This window comes from Rhinatrema bivittatum, chromosome 2, assembly GCF_901001135.1.
Source record: "Rhinatrema bivittatum chromosome 2, aRhiBiv1.1, whole genome shotgun sequence".
NCBI classification, from domain to species: Eukaryota; Metazoa; Chordata; class Amphibia; order Gymnophiona; family Rhinatrematidae; genus Rhinatrema; species Rhinatrema bivittatum.
In genome coordinates, this window is record NC_042616.1 from 425,306,413 (window position 1) to 425,324,773 (window position 18,361).

An 18,361-nucleotide genomic window follows, 5' to 3' on the forward strand; every position below is an offset into this window, starting at 1 on the left:
AATCCCAGAGAATGGAGACTCTTGAGGGGTAACATTTGACCACCTCATTGCGAGGTGGGGGCTCACTATTTCTGGATCTGATGGAGACCAGCGTGAATGAAAAGGTGAGTTGCTTTTTCAGTCGCAGGAGGGATTCGCAAGAGCAGGCATAGATGCTCTGATACAAGATTGGCTGGAAGGGGAAACATTGTATGTGTTTCTTCCTTGACCTAGAGTAGGCAGGGTCCTGCATCTGATCGGCTGGTCATTGCAGCTACCATTACATAGAGACCTACTGTGCCGGGGAATCTGTTCTCCTCAAATCTAGATCAGTTTTGTCTGATCTTGAAGAGGGCTCGATTATTGAAGCAGGGTTCTTCTGTGTTGTTGGTGAGCACTATGTTGCAAGCTCAACAAAATTTTCTACATCACTGGCGTATGTATGTTTATGGAGCATTTTTGAGCATTGGTGTCTGGAGCAGCAGTATGTCCCTGCCAAAGCGACGATTCCTTTGATTCTGGAATTTCTGCAGGAAGGTTTGAGTAGTACGCTAAAGGTGCAGGTGACAGCCTTGGCTTGCTATAGAGGAAGAGTTCAAGATAGACTGTCTTTGCCTCCAGATGTTTGAAGGGAGTTAAGCATATTTGACCACCACTATAAATATCTATGTTGCTTTGGGACCTGAATATGGTGCTGACCTTTTTGACTGGTCCTACATTCCATCCCCTTAGACAGCTTCCCTGGTGTTTTGATAATGAAAATGATATTTTTGGTTGCCATATGGTCAGCGTAATGGATTTTAGAATTGCTAGCTCTCTCTTGTCGAGAACCTTTTCTGGTACTCGTGCCAGACAGGGTGCAAATTAGAACTGTACCTTCCTTGCTGCCCACGGTTGTTATTTGATTTTCATTTGGATCAGTTTATATCGTTGCTGTCGTTTGATAGAGTTGCGAATGAGGACAAATTTCGGAGGTTGCGTCCCTTGGAGGTGAAGAGACATCTGTTGCATTATCTTAAGGTTACCAAGACCTTTCTGATTAAGGATGTGGGCATGGCAGCCTATGTAGATGGGGATAAATATTGCCCAAACAAATTGGGGCTCGTTTGACCTAACTCATGTCTTGGGCAGAGTTATTGTTGTTATCTGTCTGAGATCTATAAAGCGGCAATGTGGTCTTCATTGCATACTCCAAGCACTATCGTTTGGATGTTAGAATTCGGGAAGACCTGTCTCTTTTTTGCCAGAGCGGTGTTGCAGAGAGCCTAGGCAGCCTCCCTTTTGATGAGGAGGTAGTTTTGGTACATCCCATGTGAGTGGACTGACCTGCCTGAATGAAGAGGAAGGTGAAATTACTACTTGCCTGTTTTCCTTTAGGACAGGCAGGTCAGTCCACACTCCTGTCCTGGGCTGCCTGTACTGTACTGTGCTGTGCTGTTGTACTTTTAGTCCTTATTAGAGATATTTGCAGAGGCAGAAATCAAATGTGTCTATGGATTTCTGGGTTGCCAGAAGATCTAATAAGTATGTGCCCTTTTTTTTTTTTTTTTTAACTTGTTATAGTTATTGCATTTCCTTCTCTTCTGAAGCCAGTGCTTTTGCTCACTGGAAAAAAAATACAGTAAATGATTGGGGGAGGAAATGTTGAAGTTAAAGTTCAAGTGTTAGCCAGTTTTCCACAGTTGACTTTTCCAGAAATACTGGGAGGATGTCAGGGCAGTGCTATATGAGAGAGACAGCGAGTCGGTTAATCTCTATCTCCATCTGCTGGCTGGCATTCATAACCCACTAGGGTGGCCTGGCCTGCCTGTCCTAGAGGAAAGAAAATTATCAGGTAAGTAGTAATTTCACCATATTACTTAGCCAGATAAGTCACTTATCCAGCTGTATAGTTAGGCCAGATAGGTAGCGCTGACCAGTTATGCCCACTGCCTACCCACTATGTATCTGGCTAATTTAGCCAGATAAGTAGTAATATTCAGCATTATCCAGTGGTCACTGGTCTTTGTTCTAAAGCATAAGGGGATAGACTTAAAGATCTAAATTTGTATACCCTAAAGGAAAGGCAAGATAGATGAGATATGATAGAAACCTTTGAGATATTTGAATGTTTCTATGAATAGGAGGTGAGCATTTTTCAATGGAAAGGAGGCTCTAGAATTGAGGGGGCATTAGATGAGGGTGAAAGGGGGTAGGCTCAGGAGTAACCTTAGGAAATATTTCTTTAGAGAGAGGGTGGCGGATTTGTGGAACAGCCTCCCAGTGAAAGTGGTAGAGACAAAAACAGTATCTGAATTCAAGAAAGCATGGGACGAATACAGGGGATCTCTAGGGAAGTGATGAGAATTGTGCTGGATTGCTTGGACGGATGGGCCATGTGGTCTTTTTCTGCCATCATGTTTCTATGTAAGTTAACTGGATAAGTTACATAGCCCATGTCTGGATAAGCTTATCTGGCTAACTTTTTAATTCTTATCAGGGTATATTCAGTGGCATTGTCATGGGTAAGTTAGCCGGATAAGTCTTATCCGGCTAACTTACAAAGCCAGATATATTTTAATATTGGCCCCAGCAGGTGTTTTTATTTTACTTATCTTGTACTTATCCAGTCAGACAGCATTCATTTGTAAGCTTTCTCTCTACATCCACATCTTAGCCACTAAGTACATGTAAGGACAGTTTTCCTACTATGTCTATAGGCCAAATCACCATTTCTTCATGATATGATGATGTAGTAGTATGTGTTTTCTTATCTCATATCCTATCGAAATCTGTAGAGAGAACATTTCTCAGTGCTTCTGACCTATTTTGATATCTTATACTATACACACCCACAATGGTCTCCACATAGTATAGTCAGGTTATTTATGTCTGGCATACAAGGTTTAACTTTTTCCATCTCCTATATATTCCACTTAAACTATCTCGTCACTAAAAGCTTCTCTGGGGAATTCCATTACAATATCAAATTTCACAAATATTCTGGATTCTGTATTGTTCAAGCACTTTATCCCTTTTTCTACCCCCTTCCCAAATGGCCCAAAGGCTGCCACCTCTGAGGTTCACCCCCAGCAATGCTTGTTGACTGGCAAGATCTACTACCTTACCGGCAGCTATCTTTCTTCCAGGACAAAGCAGGAAGATAGCCCTCACAGTCAGGTGACATCATCAGATGGAGCCCGTCACAGAATACTGAACATGCCCAGCATGCTACCAATCCCATAGCCACATGGAGTCCCCCTTCAGTCTCCTTTATTCCACGGTGCTGTTGCCTCGCATTTGGTGGAGCTCTCTTAATTTTTTCCTTTGGAAGAATTTGAACCTTTCTTCGATTTTCCCCGCCTTGGGGTCCCCCATCGCAAATTGATTCCTACAGTGTTCAGTAGATTTTTTTTCCGTTGTTGTGGTCTGTTCCCGAGCATCTACCTCCCGGTGACCACCAGCCATTGACTGCCCTGAGGTTCATGCTGTCTCCCCCCACCCCCCTAGTATCTGAACAATGCAGAATCCTAATACAAATGACATGGTTAGAAGCACTGTTGATTTCCTCATAGATGTACACTGTAGCACTAGACAGCAGAGCAAAATACAGCAAACAGCCTTTGGGCACTGTGGGCTGCACACAATTGTCTGTAGCGTGAACACTGCCCCCGTAACATGAAAACTCTCGTTTTCTCTGTTTCACAGGTCTTATTGGCAGCTGCACTAACTCCAGCTATGAGGATATGGGCCGAGCGGCTGCAGTAGCCAAACAGGCACTGTCCAATGGGCTGAAGTGCAAATCTTTGTTCACCATTACTCCAGGTTCTGAGCAGATCCGAGCCACCATCGAGAGGGATGGTTATGTGAGTCCTGGGTATTAAAGCTAGGGGGGGCGGGGCGGGGGGGGGGGGGGGAAGGATGGTTGTCACAGGATCAAGGAGGCTGCTTTTTTTTTCCAATTTACTTTTTATTGAGCATTTATCCACTGCTGGATGAAGGCCCATAGGTTCTGGATTGATGTAGAAGAAGAAAAGGAAATTAACAGGTAAGACAATTTCTCCTTATGGACTTCTCCAGGAGCTAGTCTAAACCTTTTATTTTATTTTTTTTTTAACTCAGATATGCTAACTGCCTTAACCACATCCTCTGGCAAAGAATTCCAGAACTTAATTATGCATTGAATGAAAGAGAATGTTCTCGGATTTGTTTTAAATGTGCTACTTGCTAACTTCATGATGTGCTCCCTAGTTCTTGTATTGTCTGAAAGTGTAAACAACTGATTTATATTAATCCTTCTAGCCCTCTCAGGATTTTATAGACCTGTATCATATCCCCCCTCAGCCATCTCTTCTCCAAGCTGAACAGCCCAAACCTCTTTAGCCTTTCCTCATAGGATGCCATTCCATCCCCTTGATTAAGTTGGTCGCTCATCTCTAGTGCATCAATATTTTTGAGATGTGGTGACCAGAATTTACATAATACTCAAGGTGCGGTCTCACCATGGAGCGATACAGAGGCAGCATGACATCTCTGTTTTATTCACCATTCCCTTCCTAATAATTCCTAACCACCTGTGTGCTTTTTTAACCAGTGCAGCACACTGAACAGACTATTTCAATATATTGTCCACTATGACACTAAGATCTTTTTCCTGGGTGTTAACTCCCAACAGGAAACCTAACATCGTGTAACTACAGCTTGGTTATGTTTCCCTATATGCATCACGTTGTACTTGTCCACATTAAATTTCATCTGCTATTTGGATGTCCAATTTTCCAATCTCTCAAGGTCCTCCTGCAATTTATCACACTCTGCTTGTGATTTAAACTACCCTGCATAATTTTGTGTCATCTGGAAATTTGATCACCTCACTTGTCGTTCCCCTTCCCAGATCATTTATAAATATCTTAAAAAGCATTGGTCCAAATACAGATCCCTGAGGCACTCCACTAAGAAAACTGACCATTTAATCCTACTCAGTTTCTTGTCTTTTAACAAGCTTGCAATCCACAAAAGTAACTTTGTTTTTTTTTTTTCTTGGGCAGTACGATAATCTTTTAATCTCAACTTCTCTCCCTCCCCTCTATCTCTCCTAATGCTTGCTTCCTCTTACATTACTGCCAGATTTTGCTACTACCATATAAGAGTAATCACTGGATATGTTATACCTTAAGGATTACTTGGGGGGGCTTATTTTGCATCCATCTTACGAAGGAGGTCCCCAGTCTTTTCAAATTTCTGTATGGTATTTAATTAATATAAGCCTTCCCAAATAATACACCTCTTTAATTTGTGCACATAACTGCGTCTCAGATGGGATGGGGGTCTTCCACCACCAACTGGCCAATTCTCATTTGGCTACAATTGCTATTTTCCCTAACAAAATTATCAAATGTAATTCTATACTTTGGTATTGGAATATTCAATAGTAAAAATGTAGGCTCTCTAGGTATGGTAGTACCCATCATCTGTAACATCACATTTTAATGTTCTATCCCAATAAACTATCGCCTCTGGGCACTTCCCACCATATTTGGAAAAAGGAGCCAGTCTTTCCACATCCCTGCCAGCATTTGTCATCTACCATGGGGAAAAAACATATGTAAACATTCAGACATCAAATACCAATGATATAATATTTTATAGCCATTTTTGACTATAATAGAGGAAACAGAACTCCTTCCCATTTGTAGGAAACACAAGTCCTCCTCCAGCGGGTACCCCAAGTCCCTCTCCCCTGATAGCTGATGTGTTGGTTTATATTGTAACTCTTCGTTTAATAAAGCTTGGAAATGGATCGGGTGATCCGATCAGCATATTTACAAAATCTGTCAATTGATTTGCCTCGCAACAAATCCTTGTGATCCATTTCTGCTTTATAAAAGCGTGCAAGCTACAATTTCCTAGCATGTAGCCAGATGGACTCAGAACCAATGGGTTATGCTCCCCTGCCAGCAGATGGAGACAACATAAACTGATGAAAGATGACACTCCTTTCCATCCCTCACCTGTTCATCCTGAAGAGACCCTACCTTAAAAAGGCTCTTGAGGTAATGCCCAGAGAAAAGTCCCTGTTATCCCACACCTCAACAGTTAAACTAGAGATGGGCAATATCCTTTCTATAGAATTTCTTGCTATTTTTGGCAACCATATCAACACTTCCAAAGGAGCACCTTTCACCATATTACCCTCTATCTGAACCCATTGTTTAGCCTCTACTCTTCTGTGCCAATCAATCACCACTTGTGGTTGAGCAGCTACGTACCTGGTTGAAACACAGAAACATATAAATGACAGCAGAAGACGACCAAACGGCCCAACTAGACTGCCCAGCAAGCTTTCACAGTTATTTTTCTCATACTTATCTGTTACTCTGACTGCTGAGGTCAGGGTCCTTTATTGGTAATTTTTTGGTTCTAATTTCCTTCCACCCCTGCCATTGATGTAGAGAGCAGTGCTGGATCTGCATAAAAGTGAAGTATCAAGCCTAATTAATTAGGGGTGGTAACAGCTGCAATAAGCAAGCAACTCCCACGCTTATTTGTTTACCCAGCCTGTGCCATTCAGTCCTTGTTGGTTGTTGTCTGAATATAATTCCTCTTTTCTTCATTCCCCCTGCCTTTAAAGCAGTGAGCTGCTCTGTATATGTATTCAAAGTGAAGTATCAGGCTTAATTGGTTTGGGGTAGTAACCGCCGCAACAAGCAAGCTACTCCCACGCTTATTTGTGAATGCAAATCCTTTGTCCCACATTTCCTCTTGCCGTTGAAGCATAGAGCAATGTTGGAGTCGCATTAACCATGTGTATGTTTATTGAATAAGGGTATTAATCTCCAGGTAGTAGCCGTCATTCCCGCAAGCCACCCCCATGCCTCTTCTCTTCATTCACATCCTCAAGACTTTATGGATCCACATGGGCATGGATCCCATGCCTCTTTGAAATCCTTCACAGTTTTGGTCTTCACCACTTCCTCCGGAAGGGCATTCCAGGCATCCACCACCCTCTCCATGAAGAAATACTTCCTGACATTAGTTCTGAGTCTTCCTCCCTGGAGTTTTAAAGCATGACCCCTGGTTCTGCTGATTTTTTTTTTGCAACGGAAAAGGTTTGTCGTTGACTTTGGATCATTAAAATCTTTCAAGTATCTGAAGGTCTGTATCATATCACCCCTGCTCCTCCTTTTCTCCAGGGTGTACATATTTAGATTCTTCAATCTCTCCTCATAAGACATTTGATGAAGACTGCCTCCATCCTGTCTCTGTCCCTTTGGAGATACGGTCCTCTGAACTGAGCACAGTACTCCAGGCGAGGCCTCACCAAGGCCCTGTACAAGTGGATAATCACTTCCCTTTTCTTACTCTATATTCTTCTCTCTATGCAGCCCAGCATTCTTCTAGCTTTAGCTATTGCCTTGTCACATTGTTTTGCCGACTTCAGATCGTTAGACACTATCACTCCCAAGGTCTCTCTCCTGCTCCGTGCACATCAGCCCTTCACCCCCCATCGAATATATTTCTTTCGGATTTCCACACCCTATATGCATGACTCTGCACTTCTTGGCATTGAATCTCAGCTGCCATATCTTCGACCAGTTGATACATAACCCCTCTTGCAACTCTGGGAGGACTCCTTTTCCACATGAAACTAAAGGTATTTTTTCTGCCAGGAACGAAGGCCTGTATCCAATTCAGATATCAGTAAGGTCTGTTCGACGTAGCGAAAACCTGGTAGCACATTCATTTTTAATTACTGTTATCCTTCTTAGCCATGTAAGATTACATGGATCCTACTTATTTAGATTCTGAGATACCTCTCACCAGGGTATTATAATTCAATTTGAATAACTGATAAAGTTGTGCCCCAATATGTACCCCCTTCCTTTGCCCATTTAAATGGAAATTGACTCTTAATTACATGCATCTGTTTAAGGGTACTGATAAGTTCAGAATCTGATTTATCTTCATTGATTTTAAAGCCAGAAACCCTGTCAAACCTCTCCATCTCAGATGATAATTGTAAGGATGTCACAAGGTCTAATAATATGAAAAGTAAATAGCAAAAATGGACAGCTTATATTCATCCTCCTCACTTTTATTCCCTGGATCTCTGAGAAGCTCCTAATTCTCTCATCAAATGATTCAAAGGAAAGGACAAAAAGAAGCAATGATAGCGGGCACCATTGTCAACTGCTTCTGCAAACTGGAAAAGGAATGGAATACGCCCCATTTATCTTAATACTAGCCGTTAAGCCCGTAATAACGGGCTACATTAACATTTTTTTGGTTCATTTCCTTCCCCCTCATTCTCCCTCCCCCCTCCCCTCAGTCACTCCTTTCTCTCCCCCCTCCCCTCAGTCACTCCTTTCTCTCCCCCCTCCCCTCAGTCACTCCTCTCTCCCCCCTCCCTCCTCCCCTCAGTCACTCCTCTCTCCCCCCTCCCTCCTCCTCTGTGTCACTCCTCTCTCCCCCCTCCCCTCAGTCACTCCTTTCTCTCCCCCCTCCCCTCAGTCACTCCTTTCTCTCCCCCCTCCCCTCAGTCACTCCTTTCTCTCCCCCCTCCCCTCAGTCACTCCTCTCTCCCCCCTCCCTCCTCCCCTCAGTCACTCCTTTCTCTCCCTCCTCCCCTCAGTCACTCCTCTCTCCCCCCTCCCTCCTCCTCTGTGTCACTCCTCTCTCCCCCTCCCCTCAGTCACTCCTCTCTCCCCCCCTCGGAAGATCTCCGGGGGGGGGGTCCTTCCATGGGTCCTTCCGTCCCTCCCTCCCTTGCACGCATGCCGCCGCCTCTCCTGCACTTCGGGCTGCCGCTCCAGCTCTTCGGGCCGCCATCGCCGCTCCTGCTCTTCGGGCCGCCGCCGCTCCTGCCGCTCCAGCTCTTCGGGCCGCCGCTACTGCTCCTCCAGCGCCAATTTTAACAGGCACGCTCTGACAGACGTGCTCGCATGCGCGGTAGAGCTGCTCTCTACTGCGCATTTGCAGCACGTCGGTCAGGGTTCCCTTATCTAGTAGATATGCTGAAGGACTTATATCCAATTTTTTAATTCGTGTAAAAAAAAAAAAAAAATTCCCTCCAATGCCAATTTCCTCAACCACCTTAGAGGAAGACCCAGTGTATCCTGTCTACCACTTTTTCGGCATCCACCGCCAATAGTACAGAGGGTGTAGTCATATGTTGAGCCCACCAGATTAGTTCAAAACCCTACGGACATTATCAGATGCCAGACTCCCAGGAACAAACTCTGACTAATCATTGGGAAGGATAGTGCCATCTTTGATCCACAATCCGAGAGCCAAAACCTTCCCCGGCATTTTCAGATCTACATAAAGTGGCATCTAGTTCAGGTTTTGCAAGCACTGCTATACTTGCCAAATTAGAATCCACGGCTATTTGTTTATCTGAAAGAAGTGAATTAAATATGGAAACATGGTTTAATAATATTGGGGGCAAAAACCTTGTAAAATTTAGCTGAGAACTAGTCAGCCACCAGTGCTTTACCCTGCTTGAAGTCTTTAATCACGTGATCAACCTCTATAGCTGTGATCTCCTTATTTAACACATCTTGTGAAGAAATTGTCTTCACCTCCTATAAATAAGCATCATCTACAGCAGGGGTCGGGAACCTTTTTGGCTGAGAGAGCCATGAACGCCACATATTTTAAAATGTAATTCCGTGAGAGCCATACTAACTACAACCCCCCACCCTCCTGACTCCCCCAAGACCTACCAAATTAATTTACTACAACCCCTTACTCTTCTGACTCCCCCAAGACCTACCAAATTAATTTACTACAACCCCTTACTCTCCTGACGCCCTCAAGACCTGCCAAATTAATTTACTACAACCCGCCATCCACCTACCCCCCCCCCACCCAAAGACCTGCCAAAAGTCCCTGGTGATCCAGCGGGAGTCCAGGGCTCGCAAACAAATCTTCAATACAAAAGTAAAAATCTAACAAAACCCCCACCCTCCTGACACCCCCAAGACCTGCCAAAAGTCCCTGGTGGTCCAGCGGGGGTCCGGGAGCGATCTCCTGGACTTGGGCTGTCGGCTGCCAGTAGCCAAAATGGCGCCGACGGCCCTTTGCCCTCACTATGTCACAGGGGCTACCGCCGCCATTGGTCGACCCCAGTGACATAGTGAGGGCAAAGGGCCGTCGGCGCCATTTTGACTACTGGCAGCCGACAGCCCAAGTCCAGGAGATCGCTCCCGGACCACTCCTGGACCACCAGGGACTTTTGGCAGGTCTTGGGGGTGTCAGGAGGGTGGGGGTTGTAGTAAATTAATTTTGGAGGTCTTGGGGGGCATCAGGAGGGTGGGGGATTTTGTTAGATTTTTACTTTTTCATTAAAGATTTGTCTGCAAGCCAGATGCAGCCATCAAAAGAGCCATAGGTTCCTGACCCCTGATCTACAGCATCATGTGTAATTGCTTCACCAGAGGCATATTCTCCATAGAATTGAGTGAAACGCTCACTACTAATACCCTGAGTATCCTACACTAGCTTTCTCTGTCTCTTTAATTTTAAGTGTTTGGTTTTGATTCATACGCTTCTTCATCCTTCTAACCAGTAATTTACTTGCTTTATTTCTAAACTCATAATATTCTTGTTTCACCAAATCCATCTGGAAAGAGATTGCAGCTAAATCCAGGGAATTAAATTTGTTCCACAGAGAATCTAACTGCAAGAGTACTTGTGGAGACTGTGTTCTTTTATGTCTCAGTTCTAACTCTATTTTCTGTAGTAACTGAACCCTAGTTTTCGCCTTCTCCTTTTTAATGTGGGCAGCTTGTGAGATGAGTTTTCCCTGTTTTTCTAGGACAAGCAGGATGGGTAGCTCTTACATGTGGGTGACATCATCAGATGGAGCCTGGCATGGAAAACTTTTGTCAAAGTTTCTAGAAACTTTGACTGGCAGACTGAGCATGCCCAGCCTGCTGCTATCTGTGTGTCCACGCGAGGTCCCCCTTCAGTCTCTTCTTTTCCGTGGTACAGTAGCCTCGTGGTTGTGGAGCTCCAAACCCTTGAAGTGTTTTGTGTTTTTTGGGGGGGTTTTCTTTCTGCAATGGGTCCTCCTTTGCATTCGGTTCCTGGTAGGTACCCTTGGCTTTTGCCTCCGCAATTCACTGTCGATTCCGGACTCCCGTTTCTGGGTCCCTGTCTGTCATCGACCACGGACCGGCCCCTTTTTCAATGGCGTTGTCTGGTTTGACAGTGCCCCCCATGCCCGCGGACCATGTCCATCACGGATCCTCATGAGGTATGTATCCTCTGCCTGGGGGCCTCGCATGATGTCAAGAGGGTGTCGTTTGTGCAACCAAGTGACCCCCAAAGGGCATTGTGCTTGCCTGGACAAATTGGAGAAACTTTTTGGATCTCCAAAACCCTCCGCTTCGGCATCAGTATCCTCCATGCCTAAGGACTGCAGGGAACCGTCCCAATCTCTTCCCCTGGCAGTCCCGCTCTCCAGTACCCCTAAGGATTGTGGAGAGGGAGATCGATCCTTGGTGGTCTCTCCCCTCCCCCTAACCTCGAGGTTGTCATCCTTGATGCCGGGGAAAGACCGGGCTGAGCGCCGGAGACCCGGGAAGCATCGACATCAGTCACCGTCCTGACACAGTTCCAGAGTGGCATCGGCGCAAGGCGTTCCCCACTGGTAACTTGAGAAGTATACCTGAACAGAAAACCAACATGGAGAAGGAAATCCCCAGAACCCTCTGCGTGTCTTTGGCCTGCCTGGGCTGAATGGACTCTGAGTGACTTACAGAATGTCCCTGGATATCTGTGGAGGCAAGCTGGCACCAGACAGGTGATGTCTATTCATAGAGTCACAAAGAAGAAACTACAGGGGAGCTTCAGGCACCATTCTCGGGAGTTTGTAATCCACACAGTTACAGACGTGTTGATTGTCTTGTCCAGTAAGAGTTTAACAGAACAAAGAGAGCCATGGGAAATGGGCTACACATCCTGGGAATCCAATCAGGGATAGTTAGGGATGATTTAATCATGCATTTGACATCACAATGTATGTAAATGATCCTTTGGGCAGTCATGCAAGTCTCTAGAACCTTCTATCTTTTTCCTGTATTTGAATGTTATCTATAAAACAAGGGTCACTTCCTGTATCCAGAGAGATGCTGGTCAGATTGTAAGACTAAGGGCACCCAGTACCCAGCATCTCCCGAGAACACTTATATTGACTAATAAAAATACATTATACTTTTTACTGAGTCTAAGTGTTCTTGTGTCCCTGGCCATAAGCATAGAGTAAGATTTACAAACTGTGCTGGGCGCCGTGCCCCCTCATGATTCCTCTGAGGATGTGCCGGCGATGCCTCGTCCCCTCCATCAGTCCTCACCACACAGGACTTCCAGGAGAAGTTGGACTGCAGGGTGCAATCGGCGATGCTCAAAGTGCTTCAGAGCGTCGAGCTGCCAGCACCACTGGCCCCCATACCGATGCCCAAGCCTCCGCCTTCCATGCTTGCACCCCCTACTGATGCAACCGGTGCCCGAGAGGCCCCCGATGCCTCCTCGCCCACCGATGCCCTCCACCAGAGCGATCCCGGGTCCTCCGAGGAAGATGAGGGCACGGGGACCGGGCGCCCATGCCTTTGGTTTCCCAGGCTGCCACTGGTTCTTCCCAGTGTACCTCGGCCCATGCCCCCCTCTATGCCTGAGGGCCTATCGATGCCGTCTGTGCCTCCACGGCCCTCAGCACCCGGACCCTAGTGAGGGGGAGGGCTCCTATGATTCGTGGGGCGATGACTATGCATCTGAGGAGTTAGTTCTCAGGCTACCCCTCTCGGAGCTTTCCCCTCCGGAGCAACAGCATCACTCCTTCGCCCGAGGACCTATCTTTCGCCAACTTCGTGAGGGCAATGGAAGAAGCCATTCCCTTCCAACTCCTGTCATTGGAGGACTTGCGTCATAAGATGCTGGAGGTCCTCCAGTTCGATGCTCCAAAAGAGTTCGTGGCGGTGCCGCTCCACGACATCTTTAAAGAGCTCCTCCTCTGCATGTGGGAACACCCGGTGTCAGGTGCCCAAGTGAACAGGAAAGCTGATGCGACTTAACCTGGTTCAACAGGCAGTGGGTTTTGAATGGCAGCACTTACCCCACCAGTCTGCGGTGGTGGAGTCCACACTCAAAAAAGGCCGATGCTCAAGGACACCTACTTCTGCCCCTCTGGGGAGTGAACACCGGGAGCTTGATGGCATTGGGAGAAAGATGTTTCAGGGGGCAATGCTGGTGGCCCATATTGCGGCCTACCAGCTGTACATGACACAATATGACTACAACTTGTGGAAGCAGGTCCAAGATTTTGCGGAGAGCCTCCCCCCAGCAACAGCAGGAGTCCTTTATGGCCCTCGGCATGCTGGGCCTGGAGGCAGGTAGACACGAGGTCAGGTTGACCTACGATGTCTTTGAAACCGCAGCCCACCTAGCTGCCGGGGGTGTCGGTGCCGGTTGGCTGGCTTGGCTCAGAGCCTCTGACCTCTGCCTGGAGTTGCAGGACAGGCTTGCGGACCTCCCCTGCACAGGAGAGAACCTGTTCGGGGACAAGGTGAAAGAGGTCATGGCGCAACTAAAGGATCAGCATGATACTCTTCAGCAACTCTCTGCCAGCCCCTCTGAAGGCCCTTCCACCACCAGGAAGTCTTACAGGCATGGCCTTCGCAAGCCCTTCTACTGACCGAGTAAATACTTCCCTCCAACTGCCCGCACTGCCACCTCAGCCCAGTCCCAGAGGCTGACAGCAGCGGGTACTGAGGGCTCAACCACCCCCCCACAGGCCCCGCCTCCAGGCTTTTGACTGGCAGCAAGGGGGCACAAGCCAAATGCTGGTTCCCATAGCAGCCGATCCCCCAGTCGGTGGCAAGCTCCTTTGCTTCGCCTGCCGCTAGGAAGTAATCACTTTGGACCATTGGGTCCTCTCATTGTCCACCAGGGCTACCACCTAAACGTCAGCATGCTTCCATAGACCGCTCCCCCATGTCCATCGTGGGATTCATCTGCCAATCAGAACTTTCCGCTCTTCTAGCAGGGGTGCGGTAGAACCGGTTCCCCGCGAACAGTGGGAGCACGGCTTCTACTAGAGGTACTTCCTCATTCTGAAGAGGAACGGCAGCCTGCGTCCCATTCTCGACCTCAGGGCGTTGAACCGTTTTCTTGTAAGAGAAAAATTCAAGATGATCTCTCTGGGCACACTGATTCCGCTCCTCCGAAGAGGGGACTCGCTTTGCTCCCTCAACTTGAAGGAGGTTTATGCCCATATTGCAATTGTTCCCAGCCACAGGAAGTACCTCTGCTTTCTGGTGGGGACGGCACATTTTCAGTACAAAGTGCTGCCCTTTGGGCTGGCATCAGCCCCTCGCGTCTTCACGAAATGCTTGGCAGTGGTGGCTGCCTACCTCAGGTGTTGCTCTCTCCAAGAGGATGTATCTGCGAGCCACATACCTGCTGGGCCAGCTAAACACGTTGGCGGACGGCCTCAGCCAGTTCTTCCAGCCACACGAGTGGTCCTTGAACCTGGCGGTAGCAGCCTGGGGTTGGAACATGTGGGTTTGAAACTCCTATGGGCTTGATAACATTTGCATGCATTACACAGGTAAGCACTCATGCTCTGGTAAGCAGAGGTGGACTAAAGGCTGTAACTACCCTTTCCCATCTTCTTCCTACCATTGCAGGAGGCACTGATGTTTTGGCCTGTAAGACTTCTTTTTTTATTTTCCTTTAATCACTTAGCACAGTCAAAGTATGGTGTAGAGTTTGAAAATAAAATAGGTTGCAGCCTGAAGAGCGGAGCATAAAGCAGAAGTAATGTATAGCAGGCTAAGCCCATAATAGCTCCACTGTAAATATACCCTGCTTCAAAAGCACTACACATCCTCAGGAGAGAGCAAAGGTACAATGTTCAGTGCAGCTGTACTTATGGGTCACCTACAGCTACCTGTTCTGTGCTAGGACCTAAATATGGTCAGAGATACCAAGGATTCAGATTCCTGAATATGAACGAAGAAAATCACTGAGGAAATGTGTTTTAAAATATATTTTTTATGTAGCTGAATGTATGTGGAGTAGATTGAAAACATAACGTTTGAATACCTGTGTTTTCTCCTCTTTGTTCTAGGCCAAAGTTCTGCGAGATGTGGGTGGCGTGGTCCTTGCCAATGCTTGTGGGCCATGTATTGGGCAGTGGGACAGGTAAGGCGAGCTCTAATCAGTAACTAGCATTGTGCATGGACAGTGACAAGTTGCTGTGTACTGCTGAGCCCACCTGCACCTCTGTGTGCAAGTACTGTGTGATCTCACATTGATAGAATTTTAAAACATGGAGACGTTTGAACATTTCACGATACCTAGTTGCCTTCTTTGACCACAGGCACTAACCAATGGCAGGGCAGTTTTTCAAAATATTCAGTAATACCGCAATGTGCTCTGACCTCCCTGTAATTTTAGCTTCTCTTTTTTGCATATTATATGACACACATACACTTACATTACTGGTTTTTTAGTCTATTCATCTGACATCTGATGTCACAGGCAGGGGACTAATGGACAGGCAGGCAAACTCAGAGTATAAGCACAACTCCCAAGTCCTGCAGAGACAGAGGTGAGAGGGGGGGTACTGTCAGCCCCTGAGACTGCTCCACTGCTGTCTCTTCAAACTCACCACACTGCATCCTGGGCCTCTCCTCTTAATCCTCCACTCACCCCAGCCAGCAGGAGGAGTATCTCTTAATACTGCTTCAGTTTCCTCAGCCGCACAGGGCCAGTCTTGCAGTATGAGCCATGTGGATCTCCATTCATACTGGGCTAAAAGGTTTTGATTCTGTGTGGTGTGGGGTGTTTGTTTTTTCTTGTTTTTAGATGTTCTCTAAAATGAGAACATCTTTCTCCATGGACAAGTAGAACTAAATTCAGCTACACAAGTGGGTGATTTCTTTGCATAGCACTGATACTGAGCATGTGCCTACATTCCTGTGAGTTGTCTATCAGAGTTTTTCTTTTTCTCATTTTTTATCTTATTTTAGTTTTACATAAACTGTTCATATCATTGTCAACAGTAAACATTCTTCACAGTTATATTTATAGATCTCTCCCCCTCGTCCTGTTTTCATAAAAAGGTGGAGATACAGGGGAGATACAGGGATAACAGTATGTTGTTACTTTATGAACATAAAGTAACACCTCCCAGCTGCAAATTTCTGTATAACATAAGCTTGGAAAATTACTGCTCCAGGGTATGATCTAACCGCAACAATTCCACTGCAACAACCCCCCACCCCCCTTTTAGTCCATGTTGAGTAACACACTGCAGGCCCTGGACGCCAAGGATTGGATATATTCCTGCCAAATCTCTAGGAACCAGTCATAAGTTTGTGTTATGGACTTCATGGCACTCAAGTGCTTGTTGACAACTAGTTTATGCAATCGTAGATTCCACAGTGTTGGTGTTGGTCTTTCGTTGGCAATCCATTTATCCAGTATTGATTACTTCGCTATTAGAAAAGCTTTCCATGAAAAAGCAGCTTGCCTCTTAAGAAGCGGTTGGTGAATTCCATCCAATAGATCAAACAGACAAAATCTGGCTGACCTCAGCAATTGCATTCGAAGCAAATTATTCAGGTATTCCAAAAATTCTGTCCAAAACCTGGTAATTTCCGAGAATGTAGCCAGATGGACTCAGGATGAATGGGTTATACTCCCCTGCCAGCAGATGGAGACTGAGTCAGATTTCAAAGCTGATGTCACCCTAGATACACCCCTGCAGTGACCTCAGCCCTTCAGAATTTCTCAGTCTCCAGCAGATGTTGGTTCCCTGTACGTACCCGGATCAGTCCAGACTGCTGGGTTTTGCCTCCCTTCCAGCAGATGGAGACAGAGAAAAATTGGTAGAGCAACCCTCTTAACCTGGTGTGCTACCTGCATCTCCTCAGTATTTCTCTGTCTCCAGCAGATGGAGGTGGTGCAAAACCTGTGGTCAGCACTTTTTTTATTGAGGCGTAGACAAATCTCCTTAAAAAAAGACAGGAAAGTAAAGATTACCAAAAAAAAAAAAAAAAGAAAATTACAGATCAAGCGGTGCAGTAGGAGCAAACTCCCAGGGGGTAGGCAGGTCTCCATGGGACCATCCCCCCTGGTTGAAGGAATTCAGGAGCTGGAGTTGATGGTCCCGTATGGCTCCTCGACGGTAAGACACCAGGGGTGATTACTGGTAGTCCGGACCCTCAGTCCCAGTCGGATTGAAAAAAAAAATTTTGCCTTCTTATGGTTTCAGGCTGCTTCTCGTTTTTTTTGTAAAGAATAAGTCAGCGGGGGATTAGTCTGATCCGGGCGACACAGGGTACAGTGCTTTCCTGCGGGAGCTCTCTGGCTGCAGGGCTGCTCTCCTTCCCCCCCAAAATGCTGCGCCCGTCTCTCTGTACTGCCTGCGGGGAGTCAGATTCGTGGCTCTCCTGTTCAGGCCTTTGTATTAGATGCCTTCCTGGCAGGGAGGGCACTTCTGATATGCTGCCTAGGTCTCGCAAAAGGCAAGCTAGTCGGGGCAGTCAGGCCGATCCATTTCCGCTGAGCGCGGGAATGGCAGCCATTTTGGAAACCTTTACCGATGCACAGGCAAGAGCGTTGGGGGGGGGGGGAGGGAGCTCCCTCTCGATCTTTCTCCAATCCCCGGCAGCCCAGAGGACCCACAGGAGCTGTCCAGGGGAGGGCTCTGATGGCGAGCACGATTCTGGCAGAATAGGGCCCCAGTGGAGATTCAGTGACAGCCCTGCGGGCAAGGCGCAGGGCTGTCACTGAATCAGTCCCTAGTGGGCCATCAGCCTCACTTTCGAGGCTGATGGCCCACTAGGGACTGTGCCTGTTCTGATCCGCTTGGAGCCAAGAACACTCAGTGAGATACGGTTGGCCCATTCCTCTGTTCCCAGCGTGGGAGGATGGCTGTCCAGATTTTACGAGGAATGGGTCAAGATAACATAAGAAATTGCCATGCTGGGTCAGACCAAGGGTCCATCAAGCCCAGCATCCTGTTTCCAACAGAGGCTAAAACCAGGCCACAAGAACCTGGCAATTACCCAAACACTAAGAAGATCCCATGCTACTGATGCAAGTAATAGCAGTGGCTATTCCCTAAGTAAAATTGATTAATAGCCATTAATGGACTTCTCCTCCAAGAACTTATCCAAACCTTTTTTGAACCCAGCTACACTAACTGCACTAACCACATCCTCTGGCAACAAATTCCAGAGCTTTATTGTGCGTTGAGTGAAAAAGAATTTTCTCCGATTAGTCTTAAATGTGCTACTTGCTAACTTCATGGAATGCCCCCTAGTCCTTCTATTATTCGAAAGTGAAAATAACCAAGTCACATCTACTCGTTCAAGACCTCTCATGATCT

The 18,361-nt window shown here is 46.7% G+C and overlaps 1 protein-coding gene across 2 annotated transcripts in view; it reads left to right on the top strand.

The window, feature by feature from the left end:
- ACO2 (aconitase 2) overlaps positions 1 to 18,361 on the top strand; it is a 135,115-nt gene that overhangs the window by 66,735 nt on the left and 50,019 nt on the right. For both annotated transcript variants that reach the window (XM_029590245.1, XM_029590246.1), the window contains exons 10-11: positions 3,667 to 3,824; positions 15,092 to 15,165. In XM_029590245.1, the coding sequence (XP_029446105.1) occupies positions 3,667 to 3,824; positions 15,092 to 15,165 (232 nt within the window). The remainder of the gene's footprint in view (positions 1 to 3,666; positions 3,825 to 15,091; positions 15,166 to 18,361) is intronic.